The 18,165-nt window shown below is 38.7% G+C and overlaps 1 protein-coding gene across 4 annotated transcripts in view; it reads right to left on the bottom strand.

Moving 5' to 3' along the window:
- Positions 1-18,165, bottom strand: part of EPB41L4A (erythrocyte membrane protein band 4.1 like 4A) — a 117,745-nt gene that overhangs the window by 42,227 nt on the left and 57,353 nt on the right. For all 4 annotated transcript variants that reach the window (XM_069002584.1, XM_069002586.1, XM_069002585.1 and 1 more), the window contains 5 exons: positions 16,625-16,722; positions 14,007-14,127; positions 9,831-9,918; positions 7,669-7,757; positions 7,215-7,278 (listed from right to left, as the gene is read on the bottom strand). In XM_069002584.1, coding sequence (XP_068858685.1) covers positions 7,215-7,278; positions 7,669-7,757; positions 9,831-9,918; positions 14,007-14,127; positions 16,625-16,722 — 460 coding nt within the window. The remainder of the gene's footprint in view (positions 1-7,214; positions 7,279-7,668; positions 7,758-9,830; positions 9,919-14,006; positions 14,128-16,624; positions 16,723-18,165) is intronic.

The following is an 18,165-nucleotide window of genomic DNA, read 5'->3' as shown; positions in this document are numbered from 1 at the left end:
CTGTAGTATTGCAAACTTTATGCAATATGATGAGTCAGTTTAGCTTCTGTTAGGGAAAAACTCAATGACTCACTTTTAATATGCAGAGTCTTGCTCCTTTCTTTGTCCATTCCTACTTTTAGGCAAAGAATTCTCTGTCATACTTAAATTTATTTAACTGCATAATCTCAAAGGAAGGAGTTTCTTGGATGTGGGAAGGAAGGGGCAGAGAGAAGCCAGATATGATTTTTAGGGGTTTTTTTAAAGAGAATTTTTAAAATAAGGTGTTTCTGCCATATCTTACTGTTAGACCAGTTTGAATGCCACTGGCATTCAATGAAAGATTCCTGCTGGGGAAAAAATTCTGTTTGCCTGTTTTTTCTTCTTTAAGTTACAGTTTTAGAACTTTCCCATACACAGAACAGCATGAAAACACATGAAAATAAGTAAGTGACTATAAGAGAGACAAAATATTTACACTGCCATATGATAGCAAGATCTGACCAGCAGAAATTACTGATTCCATCATATGAAGGCATTATTTTCTGAGGTAGAAGGAAGTTCACCCTAGCTGGTCAGAAAGATGATGATGCTGAAACATCTAAACTTAGTATTCAGCAATCAAAGGCACTCAAGGAGGGGGAAGAAAAAAGGTGGGGTGGGGGCAAATAACCCTATAGATCCAATTTCCTAAAAAGTTATGGAACTCAGATCCAGAAAATGAAACAATTGCCGTAAAATCATGGGACAGACCAACAAGCCTTCTGATAACACACCCAAGTTTGTTTATTTGAATTTGAAGGAAAACCACATGTCTGAAAACTATGGCCTCAAAACTGATGCTTGCAACAACTCAATAGCACAATTAAGTCTTACTGAAGAGAGAGGAAAAAAAGCCTAAAACACTCATCCTCATCAAACAGGAAATAATTCATAGTTCTTCCACCATTTCTCACCTTATCTGGGAAGGATTCTGTAACTTACTGCAACTAAGTCCAGTATGACACTGCTTACAGAACAGACAGGTTTAGGACTTCCTCCTATTCTTTTTAGGACTATTTAAGGCTTGCAAGAGTACTGTGATTACCCTGAAAATTTATAAATGCATATATAAAAAGTAAGCAGTACTGGAAACAGCAATATCTTTCTGGTTTAACCTTCCTGGCCCAAGGGAATGAATTGATTTGTATAGCTAAAGCAAGGATGACCTTACATGTTAAACCTTTTGTTTCCAATAAAAGACAACATTTTTAGCATTTTGAACATTGCAATTTCCTACAGGTAGTTAGTATTAGCTGGGGATTTTGCTTATTATTCTCATATATCTGAACCAAAAGAAACAAAGACCTATTGTAATTTTACTGATAGTTTATAGGAAATGACAATTCCAAACTCATTCAGTGCTGTTTGGTGCTTCACGAGCTTCTCCTGGCTACTCATCCTGCTGCTTTCAGACTGCCCAGCACACTGAAGGTAAGGCTCTGTAAGTCATGAACTGTTTCCAGAGCAGTCCCAGCTCTCTGCACACTCTAGAGATCTCTCTCCTCTGAACCATCTTGGTGTTTGGCTGTTCTTTCAGGAAGCTCATTTTGCTCACCACCAGACAAGTACGGAAACCCACTTATTTTTGTATGGTTATTTTGAATCCCATCTGTGACTGGCAGGAGCACGGGAGGGGCAGGACGATGGGACCAGAGGCTGCAAAAGGACCCTTTGCAGCAATAACCAGCTGTCGAGCTGTGGGACTGCCTCCTCCTAACCCTGACAAAGGCACACACTGAAAAACGTCAGGACAAGCATTAAATATCCCTCTCCTTTTAGGTGCTTTAAAAACTTGTCCTGCAGTCTCCAAAATATGCTACAGCTCATACTGCTGGAACCTCACCACCACTTTTACCCACAGGAGGAGAGAGAGACTAGCACAGTGCATGCAGATAGCTTGTCTACACTACAGGCATAGACCCAGATGGACACTGAAGCCCTTCCCTGTTTTATGCTGCCTCCCAGACCACCCAGAAGACTGATCTGGCAGGGCCTTTAAGTTCTCCACTAGAGAACTGGGCATTGCTACAGTGCTACACCTTAACACCCACACCCACCTGAAAGATTGAAAGCGTGTTACAAAACCCTTCAACGGAGTCAGAGGGGTCATTGCTCTGCCTAAGCACAAAACACCTCTGGAGCTAGCACACTAGTCCACAAGTGCTTGGCAAACAGCTCCCTGCTTGCTTTGCCACACCAGCCTGATTACACAGCTTTCAGGCTCAGAGCTGCTTTGCACCTAGCTCGCTCTGTTCCCAGGCAGGGCAAGCTCAGCTTGACCTGGAAGAGAAAACGCACACTTAAAACAACAGCTCTTCCCTCTGGAGGCCAGAAGATCCCTTGTTCTTGGAGTTCGTGGATTACTCCCAAGATAAAAGGCCACTCTCAGTAGATTTACACCCATTCCAGGGAGGACCCACAGAGCAAAAATTATTCCGGAACCACTGATTCAGAGCAGGCTTTAGCTACCCTAATTTACAAGAGATATATGGGCTCCCAGCATTGCAGGCTCAGAAAATGAAGAAGAAAACCCCAAAACCACAGTAGGAACCCTGCCAGCACTCACCACTCCTCCTAGTCACAGTGAGTGTTAATGTAACATAAGGAGGGATCTTGCCCCATTACAGGGCACACTGCATGTACACATACTACACCTGCATATGGAACAGAATTATTAACACTGGCTCTGAAGCTACTACTTCAGAACATTTTTCTTTGCCAGGTTAGGCACATACCTGGGTACTATCAGCTGTTAATTCTGATAGGAAGTATTCTCTCTTTATATATTGACAGAATGCAGACAAATCACAGTTTATGTAACAAACGATGTACTATTACTGGTTACTCGAGGTCAGTCTTTAAAAGCATTATACCAAGTTGGGAACTAAAATTGATAAAGCTGTGCCAGTTTGCATGTCAAGATTGAAACAAACGTATCTCAGCTTTATATTACAGCTATTCAAAAATACTAAGGAAGAATTAGGGGAAAAAAAGCTGACAGTATCACCTTAGTGTCAGTGAATTTTATTTTATGCAGGCCTTGAACCAATCTTATAGTCCTTCTATTATGGCTCAGAAAGTGCTCAAGAAAAGACAAGGAAACCCCCAAGCAACCAAAACAAGCCAAAACTGTTTAATATGACCTATTAATATCACTGTGCTTGCTCACCTCCACCCTCTGCTATCACTCTGACTTAAGTGGGTGCAAATGCAAATAATACAAAAGTCATTTGCAATTCTTAAACCATAAGAAAGATCAAAATACTACTTTTGAATGGAAATTACATGTAAGATAAATTGGACTTAAGACTGAGAGTAGCATACCTTCAAACCCTGTTCAGTCCTTCCAAAAAACTGCAGGAACAATAAATCAAATTAGAGGTTCCTGGCTGGAACTTGTAACTCAAGATGGAATACAGCATTTGACAGGAGAAGAAGGCATACAGCTGAACAACCTTATTAACATAATTATTTTTTAGACTTCTGGCACTTATGAAAAGCAGATTAAAAAGACAAAGCATATTTACAGTATTTTCTGGACTATTTAAAAGAATAAAAAAATATTGTATTTAGAAAAGTTTCAGCCACACAAAATTGGGAGTATTATGTACTTTGGACCTGCACCAGTGGTTGGTATTGCTCCTGAAGAGTCATTACCAGTTTCACCTTGTGAATTTAGCTGAGGGAGGCCTCTTCATCTGAATATGGAAGACTGCAGAGGAAGGCATGAAAATGTGTAAATAATTTTTAACTGCAGAGTTTGGGAGTATGGTCTAACTTGAAAATTTCAAGATCTCTTGAAATAAAAATTTCAAAATTCTGAAAGACCCTTCTCTTACAGCAAAAATGATGAAAGCAAGTGTTTTGCACATTGAATTCTTTCTGTTTTGTGGAACAGGAAAAGTAGGAAGAACAGAAGGTTTGCATAAACCCTGCTAAGGAATGAAATTATTCACGTGCATGTTCAGACACAGAGCAACTGAAGTAAAAGGTGCAGTTACACAAAACAGCACTGGCTTGCAGGGAACAGCACAAAAGTACTTGGTACCTACAGGCAAAAAATCTCCACATCTCTCACTCCTGCCTATTATTACATTTACATTCCCAGCCTACACAGTCTATCAAAGAGTGTTTTTCTCTGTTTTCTTTCATGTCCTAGCTGAGAGAGAAATCTAGGAAGCAGGCCATGCTCCTCACATGGGGAAACACAGGACGTATGCTGGGCACCCCTTCCACTGCTCATTTCCACATAGTGCACCCATTGTGATCAAGCTCTGTTTTGCTGGTGGTGAGGGGAGGGCTTTGGCAGCCACCTGTGTTACTGGATTGTTTCCAGCAAGGTTGCTCAACAGACATGCTACCAGGAACTCTGCACAGGCATTAGATGGATTTCTCAGTTTTCTCAGAAATAAACTTCTTTAATCTTCAAAAATTCTTTGCAAGTTTTTGTCATGTTCAGGGAATGTGAACCCTCCTCCTACAGGGGAAGGGTTCCAAATTTCATGCTGATACTTAGAGGTGCCAGAGAAAACCTAACAAGTTTACAGCGCAGAATTCACAGCATGGATTCACACAGGGGACAATGAAATATTGATTTAATGATTAACACCATTGAAAAAGAGCTTCAGTCTCACTCGTCCATGGATGGCCAAATATTAAAGGCAGTATTTTGTTCCTGAAGAGGCAACAGCAATGGCCTTAACGAGAAAGCATATAATACAAGCAAAGTAGTGAAAGATAGAACCAAAATACTGATGGTCATGCTCATACACAATAGCAACAGGCATGCAGGAAAAAAAAATGAGGCAGCTAAATATACAGGAATTATTCTCATGGAAGGGATATGAAAAAGTACAAGAGGTTACACTATAAAACAAAAAGGCCAAAGCAACTTACTTTATTATGAGACACTAAGCAATAAATAATATCTTCTGCTCAGTAAGCATCGAGTTTATGAAAAGTGAAGCAATATAAACAACAAAATGAGCAGCCATAGGTTTGGCTGACATAGACACAAAACCATGTGGGGTGTAGGTAGCCTAAAGACATGGACTTGGACGTTTAGACTGTCATCTGTCAAGAAGATCAGTATGTCCATTTCCACCCCTCTAGTGGGAAATACACAGATTCTTCTGGCACGGTTGAAAAAATTTCACACCAATTCCAGCAAGAAACAATAAAGAAGTTACCACAAGTAACTCCATCCAGGGGAAGATCCTTTGGTACTAAAGGCACCAACAGCATCCTCTTTATGAGCAGTGAAAGGTGACAGTCAGTGTGAATAAGGGTAGCTGGTGTGTGTGGAAACGATGATCAAAACCCACCCTGCAGAGAGTTTTTACAACATGTGGAAAACATGATTCACACAAAGCACTCGGTTCACTCATAAGCAGTCTGCTCCATTACATGGTGCTAGCTCCTTCCCTTTATGCCATAAAGTTCAATTTAAAGACATGAGGCAGTCCCCATTATTTCTACTCCTCCTGAATTTCTTCTGGAGCTCCCTATGGCTAACTGGAAACAAGCAAAACATTTCAGACTTGGTATACCACATCGGATACAACAAAAGTTTTAATTCCCTGGGCTATAAAGTGATATTCCAGGATGGAGTGAAAATGGCATATTTACTCTCCTGTATTTATTCAGTGCCACATGTAATAATATAATTTATTTATATTCATGTGTCACATGGGAGGACAAAGCTATGGCATTTATTCCAAATAAACAAGAAGAATAAAATAAATTTGTGAATCAAATTTTTTGAGAGTTCTGGAACATACATTCATACAAATACACTGATGAGCTTTTCCTCCTCTGGGTGTAAAACAGCATAAATTGTTATGACAACTTTAATCCAGAGACTGAGTTTACTGTCTGCTTATTCCAATACATAATTTTATTCAAAGTAACCCCAGACTCTTAAAAAAGGGCAAAAGAAGATTTTTTTGTCCTTTCCTGATCTTGTTAGGATATGAAGTGCTGTAGAAATACCTCAGATTAGTATTAGTTGCAAAGGCGAATTTAATGAAGGTACACACCCCTGTGCTTACTGTTGTCTTCAACAATTTCCTAGAAATACCTGTTGAGGCTTGAAACTACCAAGTTCTGTCAAAATGTTTGTCTTAGGATCACAACAGTAAGAGTTCACCAGTCATCAACATTCACAGCCTCAACTTTTCCAAAACCTTCCAGGTTTTCTACTTAGCATGTTAAGCCTTTGCAATTCCACACGGTTAAAACAAAAACTGTAGACATGTGGCATCAAATGGAAGCTACAGCTCCACTTCCAAGCAATTCACTCCAAGTCAAACTCAGACTTGTTTATACATGAACTATCACTCACCCTTTACATGAAACATGGTGAAAAGTTTTCCCAACCTTCCCCCAGCCTTCAAACAACTCTCCTATTTCAACAAACGCACCTTCAGAAATGAAATTCTCATAGATTACCACACCAAATATAAACAAGCCACTTGGGAGTAACAAAAGAAAGATTTGCCAATACATCTGCAAAGACACAAGAAATGCTGTCCATGACAGGAGCAAGACAAATATCCTCATGGAAAAAATCATGGATGAGACTATCAACCATTACATTGAGGAACAAAGACAAAGGGGATTACTGCCAGCGGGTTAATACTATTTAAAACTATAAACTATCAGTCCTTATGAAACGATAAAATTTCATGTTCCAAAAAGACATACAAAGTATTTTCAAAAAATAATTCAGCAAACTAAACTTATAACTAAACCAGACAAAACCACAAATTGACTGCAACTACATTCTTTATTACATTTTATTATTTTTTCCTACGTTCTCAACAGTCTCTTCCTCTCCCTACTCCACATGCTTTGTAGGCGATAAATACCTTTTATTTCTTTCTTTACTTACTGTATCTTAAATCCTCTTCTTTTGCTATCAGCCTGCTGTCCTTGCCCCACTGGAACCAACATTGCTTTCTCTCAAATGGTGTAAGAGCACAGTGATGTTAAACTCTAATAAATGGGTTTCAAGCTGCTTGTGGCTGCCTGTTTTGTGCCTGACAGCTTTGTGAGGTTCCTTTCACCTACATTTTATTTCTTACAGTAAATTTCAATAAAACCAGTAAGACTTTGACAGACACACTAAATTTCCAACTTCATTAGACCTGAGATTATTTTTTCTATCTTTTCAGGCTTAAATAAAAACTTACATCTTTTCCCAGGACTCGAAGTTCAAACTGAGTTTCCTTGAAGTGAACTTTTGTAATTCTAGGCCTGTAATATTGAGAAAAAAAGAAAGACAGCCGTTCATTAGCCTTTCATTTCATCCATTATAAAATATAAAGTTGTATATGCTTACACACAAAGACCAAAAACAAAAAAATCACAGGTAGATTTATATTTCAGGTATGCCCCAGATGTCAGCAGAAAATTAGTGATATGTAAACATTTCAGCATGAGTATGGTAAAGGTGATCTACTGTTTTCAATACTTGGATTATCAAAGAATAAAAAAATCTGCATAATCCAGAGAAATATTAGGAATTATGTGTATACTTTTTAAATATTGCTATAATTAACCTTTCAAATAGATAACACAAATCATACTTTTCCATACAACATTGTTATTGTTTTAGCGCAGACTGCACATTTAAATAATACATACCAGAAATACTTTCCTACTTGTTTTTTGTTCTTGTAGACAACAACTCCTACAGGTGTTAATCCTAAAAAGTATTCAGATTTGTTTTCACCCTAGAAAATAAAAATCTGTGTCATTCACACAGTTGCAAGTAGAATCACAGTAGCAGTGAGGTTCAGTGAGGAATTCATCCTGGTGACTTGAATATACTGTTTCACAATCTGTACAAATGGGAAAGTAGTACTTGATCTACCTAATGAAAACTGCTATAGAAAAATTTGTAGTTCTGGGGGCAAAGAGGCAAGGAAGTATGGCAGTGAGGGAAAGAATAGGAATTTCATGCCATGGTGAAAAATAAAAATACCTTTTTTTTGTTTTCTTACTGAATTAATTTTTGCTATTTGGTAAATGGCCAAATTTAGAAACTGAACTCCTTATTCAGGCATGAATGCAACAGATATCCCAACTTTCAGCTGAAAGTAAATAGTGATTTTCTGAGCTATAATATAACCATGCAGCTGCCTTCCCCCGCTAAAATAGTGTCAGCAGCTGCTGCCTCCAAGTGAAGTAGCTCCTTTGGGACAGTCAAGCTTTTTTTGTTGTTCAGCAAGGGCAATCGCATGCAGGGAACATCCACATGCACCAGCTCCTCCAAAGGAAACCATTCCTGAAGTCAGGATACAAATCTCAAACTGCACTGGGAGAAAAAAGGGTGAAAACTCTGCTGCTGAGTGGCAGAAGGCCCCAACCTCCCCAGTTTACAGTCAGTAACCAAAACCAGAAGCAGCTTGCAGCTGAAAGAGTGCAAACCCTCCTGCATGAGGTTAAAAGAAAGTCAGCTGGAAAAGCTCATTGACCTACCTACTTGAGGCAATGAGGAAGAGCCCTACAAGCTCTAAACTAGCAGAGCATGAGCAGCAGAATTACCAACTGTGAGCGGGACTGACTTGAGATGCTGGGAAAGTGTCCTGTGTGATTACAGGGCTGACAAAGGTCAACCTGCCAAGCTCTGCCTGTGCTCCTCAGTGAATCAACTGCTAAAGGCAACTTTACTTTTAATATGACCAAAGGAGGAAAAGGACTACATCTCGTCATGTGTGCTGCTTCAGTGTCAACTGAGGGCTTCTGCTGCTGTGGTAATCTAAGTAGGAACAATGATGTTCACAGGTTACCCAGGCAGGGATTTTATTCCACAACAAAAGCAAGCTATGAGGCAAAAAAAAAATTCCAGGCTGTACTAATTTAACATGATTTTGTTGAATCATGTTGAATCTTGTTCCGGTAACTCCCCAGCTTTCTATGGGTGGGAGGGGAACAAAGCCTGGGATATGAATACAATTAAGCCACAGGGTGCACTAAGAGGTGCTTTATATTGCAGGCTACACATTTTTCAGCAGGAAATAGATACTTAATCTTCAGGTAGCATCTTGATTTCTTTATTTTCTTTCAAGTAATTTTACTAAGTACTGACATCTAACTCAGTGAACTATCTATACAACAACTCCCCATTTGAACTCCTGATTTTCTTTCATTCAAAGAAAAAAAAAAAACCTGCCACAAGCAGAATAATTCAAACAAGATAGAATGATGTTTCCACCAGGAGCATATAGCCTCCAGGTGATGACTTGGATCCAACCCCAACATACATGCTGACAGACAAAAAAATGGAGGGGTTTTCAGAGGCAATACAGACAATTTGCAATGCTGCATGATACAACATGGGAAAAAATGGAATCTTTAGTAAAACCTTCACAACGAATATTTTAAAAAGCCAGACATGCTACTGCTACTCCACCCTGATTTTTGCAATGGTGTTAAAAAGGTTTCAGGACACACTCGTTCTTATTTAAACAAAAATAATGTGCAAATTCTTCTGTCAAAGACAAAGGCAATAACCCTCACTCATGTCTCCTGACACTTGCACAAATTACTTCTTTTCTATCTGAATTGTTTTTATCCAGAGTATAACTGATCGGTTTTTATAGGCGTAACACAATCACAGCATTTAATCTGAAAATCATTAGGCTTTTGTGTGTATGAATGACCGAATCCTCTCCATCTGTAAATATGTGTTCCTTTGCATTTCTTGAGTAGTGTTCCCTTTCCAGTTATCCTGTGGCAACAAATCTGTATAAATACTGTTTCACACATTAGTGCAGTAATTGTTTTTCACAGTTACCACTTACATAAACAGGATGGAGATCCACTCCATACATTTCCAGAGATTTGGCCAAACCTAAGTAGTTCACTTCTGCCTCAGCAGGAACTTGGCCCCTGTAAACACAATTATTTGTAAGAACCTTGCAATTCCAATCAACATATAAAAATAGACCATATTAACAAATACAGTTTTCTGGATACATATGAAGCCCTTCTTACCAGTTTTTTAGACGGTCATTGTATTTTCAACACTGAACTTCTTATTCCAAGTAAGACTAGATCTCTAGTGGTCTCCTACCACAGACATATATGCTATTTTATATATATAATATTTGCCTAATACAGTGGCTAACCTTTTCCTTGCTGTCACAAACACACTTCAGACATTTCATTTTTAGGCTTCAATATGCAAAGTAACTTTTTTCCCCAATAACTACATGATTATTAACAAAGCAGGAACAGTAGGACTGACTGGGGTACTATTTCCCCATAGCAGTGCTGAAGCTACAAATTTGTGAAAGCAAGGTTCATAACTTCAGACAAACTATTACTTTCTTAATAAACTCTTGCTTATGGTAGGTCACACCAACTGGCAGTTCCCAAGTCTGCTACATTGAAAACAACGTTTGGATTCTGTCTCATGAGATTAGCCATTTCAAAGATTCTGCTTGCCTTCCTAGCTACAGATATCAATCCATCAGTTAAAAAGTACCACTGGCAGGAAACAACTGGGGAAAACTAGTGAAGGAACAATCCTGACTAGTAGGAACATATTTGACATTAGTGACAATGAATTTATTTTCAAGAAGAACAAAACAACAAAATAAATTCAAAGCCTTGTCCTCAGAATTTAGTTTGCTTTTCCTTTAATATCTGTCATTGATACAAGAGCAAGATTCTCTTTTGTAAGCTTGAAATAGTTGAAGCTGCGTTTTCATTTTCACTTCTTTTCAATAATTCTCTGAAAGCAACTGGACTGTTACTGGGACAGTACAGCACGTTTTGTAAAAATATCAGCTCAAAAAGATGCATATCCTGCTTCATCCTGTTGGTTTTCTTGGGGAAATACTTCACTGGATGTGCTGCCTTTCAAATTCAAGGTGTGAAGTAGAGCATTCTAAATTCAACATTTTGACCAAAGATCTGTAAAAGTCCTGCAATATGCAAATTCTGGATTCTTGTCTCTCTGTTCTCTCTAGCCTAAAAGCTACCATCCAGGTATTCCCAACTTTGAGTTATAACTGACAAAGTAAAAAGCACTTCCAAGGTCAAAAACGTGGAACAGCAGTGCTAGCATGAATGCAATAGGTATTTAAAGGTATTGAAAGGTATTTAAAATGCCTTCTTTGTATCTGGCAGATGGACTGCTTCAGCTCATCTTATCCACATAGCAGCACTGCCACTGTTTCAGGTGCTCTTCTCTCCAAGGACTCCTGGAAAAGCAGCAGACCTGAAGCTTGTAAGAAAAATCCCTCTCTTCAAATCCCAGTAGATGTGTCATTCATTATCTGTACTCAGAACACGTAGAACACTGGATGTTCGGCACATCAGTAATGTCACATCTGTCATGTCTTTTATACACTTTTGCTGTAAGAATTTACTCTGCAGCTTGATTTGTAATTTAAAGTCTTGCAAGTGGCTCTCGGAAATGTCAGCAAAATGTTCACAGGGGCTGTATTGTCTCACTGAGTTCCCAAGCAGGCTAAATACCAGTCTGAGCAAAGTGGATTACCCCATTACTGAATTAGTGCTAGAATACAACACCAATTTAAGTGCTGCTGTTAGTCTTTCCTTACTGACCATGCTTAGAAAAATGCTGATGCACTTAAATTCTTCTATTCTCACCTGCCTCTGGAAGGACCAATGTCAAATAAATGTTTCAGTGTGTTTTTAGAAATACTTTCACAGTAATACATCATGTATTAGAAACTGAATTTGCAAAAATATTGAAGGAAGCAAAGATGTGAGCTGGAGCTTCTGAAGGAAGCAGATGGAAGCCAGAGAAAGAAGTCCTCCCAAAAGCAGATGGAGAAGCCAGAATGTGAAGGGATGAAGGACTCTCGGGGACTGAAAGAACTCCCATTAATACAAAGAGTATTTCATTTTCATCATGTGTGAAAATACAAACTCTCCTCAGCATCACACATCCCAAAACTAAAGCAGTCTTTGCCGCTGGCAAAGTGACAGCCATGCAGCTGACACACACACACTCCTTTGGATGGACAAAGGGCACCTGAGTGCCACTTGAGGCCCTAAACAACATCGAAAGCTACACTTTGCTTGTGCCCCACTGACAGCATGAAATGTTGATTCAAAACACAGCAGCAGCTGACTTTCCAAGCGCCAGTCAGTGATAGATCTCCCACAGTCTGAAATGGGCAGTGTCAGCAGTGCAACACCAGCTCTCCTGTCTGCACTGAGGGATTCTGTCTCTCCTCCAGCACCAGGTGTTTGCTTTGTCATGTGTGAGCCCCAAAGTCACTGCTTGATCCTCCAGATGTGCATGACAACATCAGGTCACCTCACACTGCTCTCTGACCTTGGGGCTGTCATGCTGCTTATAGATGGGACAACAATTACAATAGGCCGGCTGCAGAGACTCCATGCAGTCAGAAATCCCCTCCACCTTCTTCCCTCACCTTCCTTGATTTATAAACTTTCTCAAAAAACCGCATCCTTGCTGAATCCCTAAATATCTATTGTGAGGTGTAAAAAAAACTGAAAGAAAATATGCAACAAAAAACAGTTTTTCTGGACATAACCAGGAGAAGGAAGGTATATGCAGTGCCACGGCTGTGCTGGAAAAAAAAAAAAAAAGCCCTGTGTTTCCATGCTGGGATCCAGAAAGAATAAAACAATTCTTCCAAACCATATCACAAACCTGTCCCTAAAATTTCTAGTTGTTGAGACAATCTGGGGTGCCCTCAGCCACTACAGCTTCACACTTCTTAACTAAAGAGACTGTGGTCACTTGTGCAGAAGTGAAAGCTGGCAGTGTTGATGGTAACAGCTGGGCTGAAGTAGCAATGAATACACCTTGGCTTTCCTCTGTTCTGATGCTGCTAAATCCCTGACACCCAACTGCAGCCAAGCAGCAAAACAGTACTAGAGCTCTGGATCAGTAAGTGTTAGGACAGTGATCACTCCCCTACACAACCACTGGCTCCTGAATTTCATTGTCAAGGCTGCAAACCTTTTGAGGCAAATGGGAACTAATCTGATTTACTACACTAATGACTACAGAAAGTTGAGAGAGAGAAACAAAGGCTGTTTAGTTCACAGCAATTCATCGCAACTCTCATTTCTCACAAACCAATTCTGTGATGTTGAACCAAACTGACTATCTGTGACTCAGTTTCCTCTCTCTGGAATGAAAAAAACAATACTTTTTTACTTCATAGAACTACCTGTAGCAAGTTCTCTGAAATGTATCAATTAGTATAAGGCTGTCATGCAACCACACAGAAATAATTATTGACAACAGGCTCTCTTCTCTGGAAGCGAAAGCTGAGGTCAATGTGGCAGCTGGCACAGACTCCAATTACTGGAGAACTTTTCAGAGAAAACAGCTGTGATCCTGAGTTAATACCTATTCTCATTAAACAAGACACATATAACATTAACACACAACGCTATAGGCAAAAATTACTTAACCTTTATCCAGAGTGTGGCTTCATTACAGCAAGAGAACCAAGAAATTTAGATCTGCTACAAGATGGGTAACTGATTGTCTTTGCATTACTTTGACAAAGGATATGATGAAGACACTCATGAAAGGTTCCTTACTGCTCTCATCTTCTCAAATGGTTATATCACAATTGTACTTAACTTGGATTTGTTAGAACAAGCTTCTTTACACTTACCAGGAATATGAACTTGGAGATAAGCAAGTAAATGTTTATTTTGGCTCTACGTATGGTTGAATTTCGGGCATATGTTTTATTAAAACTACTGGTTCTGAAACACCCATATCTAGGTCTGACAGACCTCACATTTCCAGTTATTGTCCTACTTAGTTCCTAAAAGAACAGCTTCAATTATGTAAAATCTTTTCTGCTTCTGAGAGGTGTAACTGGATTCCCTGAGTCCTTTCCTCAAGTCTAGAAATCTCCACTCTGCACCACAAGCTGTTCCTCCCCATCTACCAAGCATCCCTGAGTCTGGTATTACCTGCCAAGTTCCCAATAGTACTGAATTCTTACATCAGAGTCTTGTGTATCCGCTCTATGGCATCCTCCAGCTCTTCCTTCTGGTCGGGAACGAAGCGGTACTCGGAGACATAGCCTGCAGTGTGCTTGTACGGGTCATAGTCCCCCAGCTCAGCTAGAGGATGCAAGGAGAAGAAAAAGGTCACTTTTTCTCAACCAAAAAACATGTTATATAATCCACCTACTGGTGCCCAGCCACCCCTTTCCAGCTGACAGCCAATTTAATTGGCAGTCAGATAAGGAAAAAAAGGAAAAAAGGAAGAGAATACAGAACTATTCACATCAGCACACATAAAACCAAGAAAAAATTGTCTTCACATATTTTAAAAGATATATAGGAGGTTAGAGCTAGAAAGAGCTAGAAGCCTTGACAGGAAACCTAATCCTTCTACAGGCCAGATAAAATTTTGACCGAGCCAGCAAAGCTTTAATTCAATTACATCGATTATTTGGTGAGATAGGCAAACAAGTGTAGAAGAAAAGTCTAGTTTTGTAATATCTGTGCTCTCATGATAAACTGCAATACGACCAGTAGAACTGATCCATATTATTGCTGGGACTTTAACATAAACTCCTGCGAATACAAATGCAGGTAAGTATCTTGAGACTCCTAAAGAGAAGGTCTACTAATGGTGTTTCTCATGAAGAATCCCAAGCTTTCCTTTTTCAATAAAATATCAGTGTATTCCCTGAACATCAAATTCAGTTTTCAAGTAAAAATAACTTTCAAAAGACTTTTTCCTAAAGAAAAGAACATGATGAAGAGCCAATGTAATTTTCTTTGAAGCAACCCTGAATTTGTATACATTAGTCATGTCTGTTAATATGTTGTAACATAATTATAAAACAAATATGCATCTTGGCCAGAACTCAAATCTACTGATCTTAACTGTAATTGCATCTATCTGAGAAATGCTGCAAAAGTTAGTAGTTCAATTTTTTTTATAACCCTGGGTAATATCTGTAGGCTGGGTTTCTCTGAGAAAGACTTCACAGGAGGTTTCTATCCAATGCCCACTAAGCCAAAAACATAGCCAAAAGGAGGCTTCAAGAGCCAAGAAGGAAAAGACTCATCTAATTACTGATGTTTCTTTCCAAAATGTTGAAACGACATTGCTAGAAAAAGACAATGATCTGCTCAGTAGGGACGTTGAGAAGTTTCACTGAAAAACCTCCATAAAAATATGTGTTCAGTGTCTGACACAGGCATCTCTCAGGTGTCTTTACATACTCTGAACAACTGCAAGCCATAAACACAAGGATAAAGCTTTTTACAGAGCCAATGGGAATGTACGCTTGCTCGTGCCTGGACTAACTTTAACCCACTGTATGTAACCTTGGCTGTGCTTTAACTCTTCTCTATCCCATAAACTTCCTCATTGTTTTCCAAGAGAGTATTTGAGATTAGAATTACAGGAACAGGACACTACACCAAAACAACAGCTCTAACCACCTTACAAAATTACTAAAGGGCATGAATTTACTCTTTTTACTCATTTCTCATAATAAAATGAAAATGCTACCATCATTGCATATTTTCCTGCTTCACCCTTGCAGTATTTTTTTCAGGGAAGGCATGTGTGCCAGCAAAGTGAAATGTGCATTGCAAAAAATTTTTCAGAGGACAATGTCATATTTCTTAGATGGCAAAATTAAGTCAGAAATAATTGTACACAAATAAATACTGCCTGAAATTTTAGCTTTTCAGATACACATATGATCCCCCATGAAATCCTGTATTATGCCCATTCCCATTTCACACACAAGTTATTCTGCCTTGTCATTCTAAAATGGATATTAAAGGAGGACTATTTTTAATGTTATATTAAGTGTTGTTGAGTCACACTTGTAACACCAATAATACAAATAATCTTTCCTTGATACATATCACTTTAGACAACCTAAATTTAACACAGAAGAAATTACAGATAGAGGTCCCAGCATGGCTCTTCACACAATTTTTGGTTACCAGTTGTGTTTGAATATAGATCTTGATCTGTAATGGGAAAAGAATAACAGCTCCAGTAGACAGCAGCTCCTTTCTAATTGATTGCTAGTTCTATTAAGTATGCAGGATATAGCATCCACTTCTGAAAAGATCTGTACTGATGGGTGAATATAGATAAATCCTAAAAAAAATGAAAATTCTTCACTTCAGGTCAGATCACATCCTCCCTCCAAGCAAACATGCAGTCATGTTGACATAATGTTATTTTTGAAATAATCTTTTATTTGGCAGCCTCTGTGATTGGAGTCTGCCATACCTTTTGAAATCTGTAGATCTCCTGACGAAGGTTTTGTCATACTCTACCTGTAATCCAAAGCCATAAAGTCTTGAGTACATGATAAAACATTCTCCAGCAAGGTAAAGAATGTTTAGCAGAGTCTTCAGACTGAATTTGAAGTTTCTTCTTTACATTAACTTCATATTACTCCTGCACTATTTGTTCAAAATGGTCATTTATTTACAGCTCTTGAAGTGAAACAGTGACACTACTTTTGTTCTGTTTTGAAACGAATGCATAAAGTGTTAATGATGCCTTCAGTCACCACTTAATAATCAAAATGCAAGATGGAAAGAAATAAGCTCTCAGTGGTCCAGGAGAACTTACACTGAATTATGTATGCTCCCAGCTGTGCTGCAGTGTTGATTGGACAAGGCAAACGGCCCTGTAGAACATCTTGCTTTACCTGCAAGAAAAACTGATACCTAAAACACAGACAGAAAATAAAGTTGTTATTTCAAGTCCAATTAATATTTCAAAATCATGCAGTTTATTGTACTATAACTATGTGACAGTAAAAGCCTGTATTCCTCTCTAAATCACTTCCCCTATTGACCCTGAAATAACAACTAAGATTAATCCAGTGAAAGAACCTAGGTAAAGGAGCACTCCCTGGTTTTCCAATCTGCTTATATTGTGCAGATACAATCAATTATCTCCCTAAAATGTCATTTTGCTCTTTTGACTTTCATAGAGCAGTTAGGAAGTGGGGAAGGGAATCAGAAAATTGAAAAAGAAACCTATCAATGGGCAAAAGTTTAACCTCATCACTGGATCAGAGCAAAAGAGAACTGGGTATTGGATGCTTCTTTACTCAAATATTTCCTCTGCACATACCAGAGGATCAACTACAATGCAGGAGGTAGCTTTGATGGAGTCCATGAAGAATATGGATGGGTGTGCCATCAGCAATTAACTGTATCTGTCATACCACAGTGTGCTGTCCTGCTTGGAATAGCAATAGCAGGGGTGAAAACGTAATTTTCAAAGTCACAACCTGCTTCAACACTTGGTAAAGCTGAGACCACTTAGAATGAATCAATATGCCCAAAGCAGATGGAAAAGACAAGATAACAAGCCATTATATAAAGGACCTGCAGTTTTGCAACTCCCCATAACGATTTATAAGAAATCTTTTAAACACTGTTTGGATTTTGTCTGGTTTTATTACAACAGATTTATGCAGTGTTTCACATCATCCTAAGTGAATTTCTTGCACTGATTTCCTACAAAAGGAAAAAATAGAGAGAAGGTAACTTTTACAAAAAAAAAAAAAGTCTCCCATACAAGCACATAGCTTTTTCATTATTCACTAGTTCAATTTTATCTACATAGACCCATTCAGCTACACTGCAAATAATTTATTCTGTGTTAGTACAAGTTATTTATGAAAGCACCTTGGAAGGATCTGTAAGCTCAAAGTGCACCTATACTGATTTCAGGGAAGTTTACAAACTTCAGGTTACATGATAGCTGACTCAGAAAACTTAAGGTCCAACCAGATTTTCTAGACTTTATCAGATGAGCCTCTGAATAAAGATACCCATGTTTTTCTGATTAATGATTCCCCAGAATTTGTGCTGTGACAGATATTATAGTAGGAATGTCCATCCCCTAAAGAAGGGTTAATGTTCTCTACTTTAAAGCAACAGGGCATTTGCCCAAGAATTTTCTGGGAATATCACTGGGCAACACAAAGCACAGACACTCAGTGTTCCTTCACTCTAAGCAGTACCTTAGTCCTGCTTCCAGTTTATGCCTGCAGTCATACCTAGACAAATCTTCCCTGTATGAATTATGATAGGGACAAAGATGATTTTACGTCTTCTGTGGAATGCACAACATCATCCTTCTGACATGAAATGCAT

This window comes from Aphelocoma coerulescens (assembly GCF_041296385.1).
Source record: "Aphelocoma coerulescens isolate FSJ_1873_10779 chromosome Z unlocalized genomic scaffold, UR_Acoe_1.0 ChrZ_unloc_scaf_1, whole genome shotgun sequence".
Taxonomy (NCBI): domain Eukaryota; kingdom Metazoa; phylum Chordata; class Aves; order Passeriformes; family Corvidae; genus Aphelocoma; species Aphelocoma coerulescens.
Note: the sequence above shows the minus strand (reverse complement) of the source record. Positions and strands in the feature narration are given on the sequence as shown.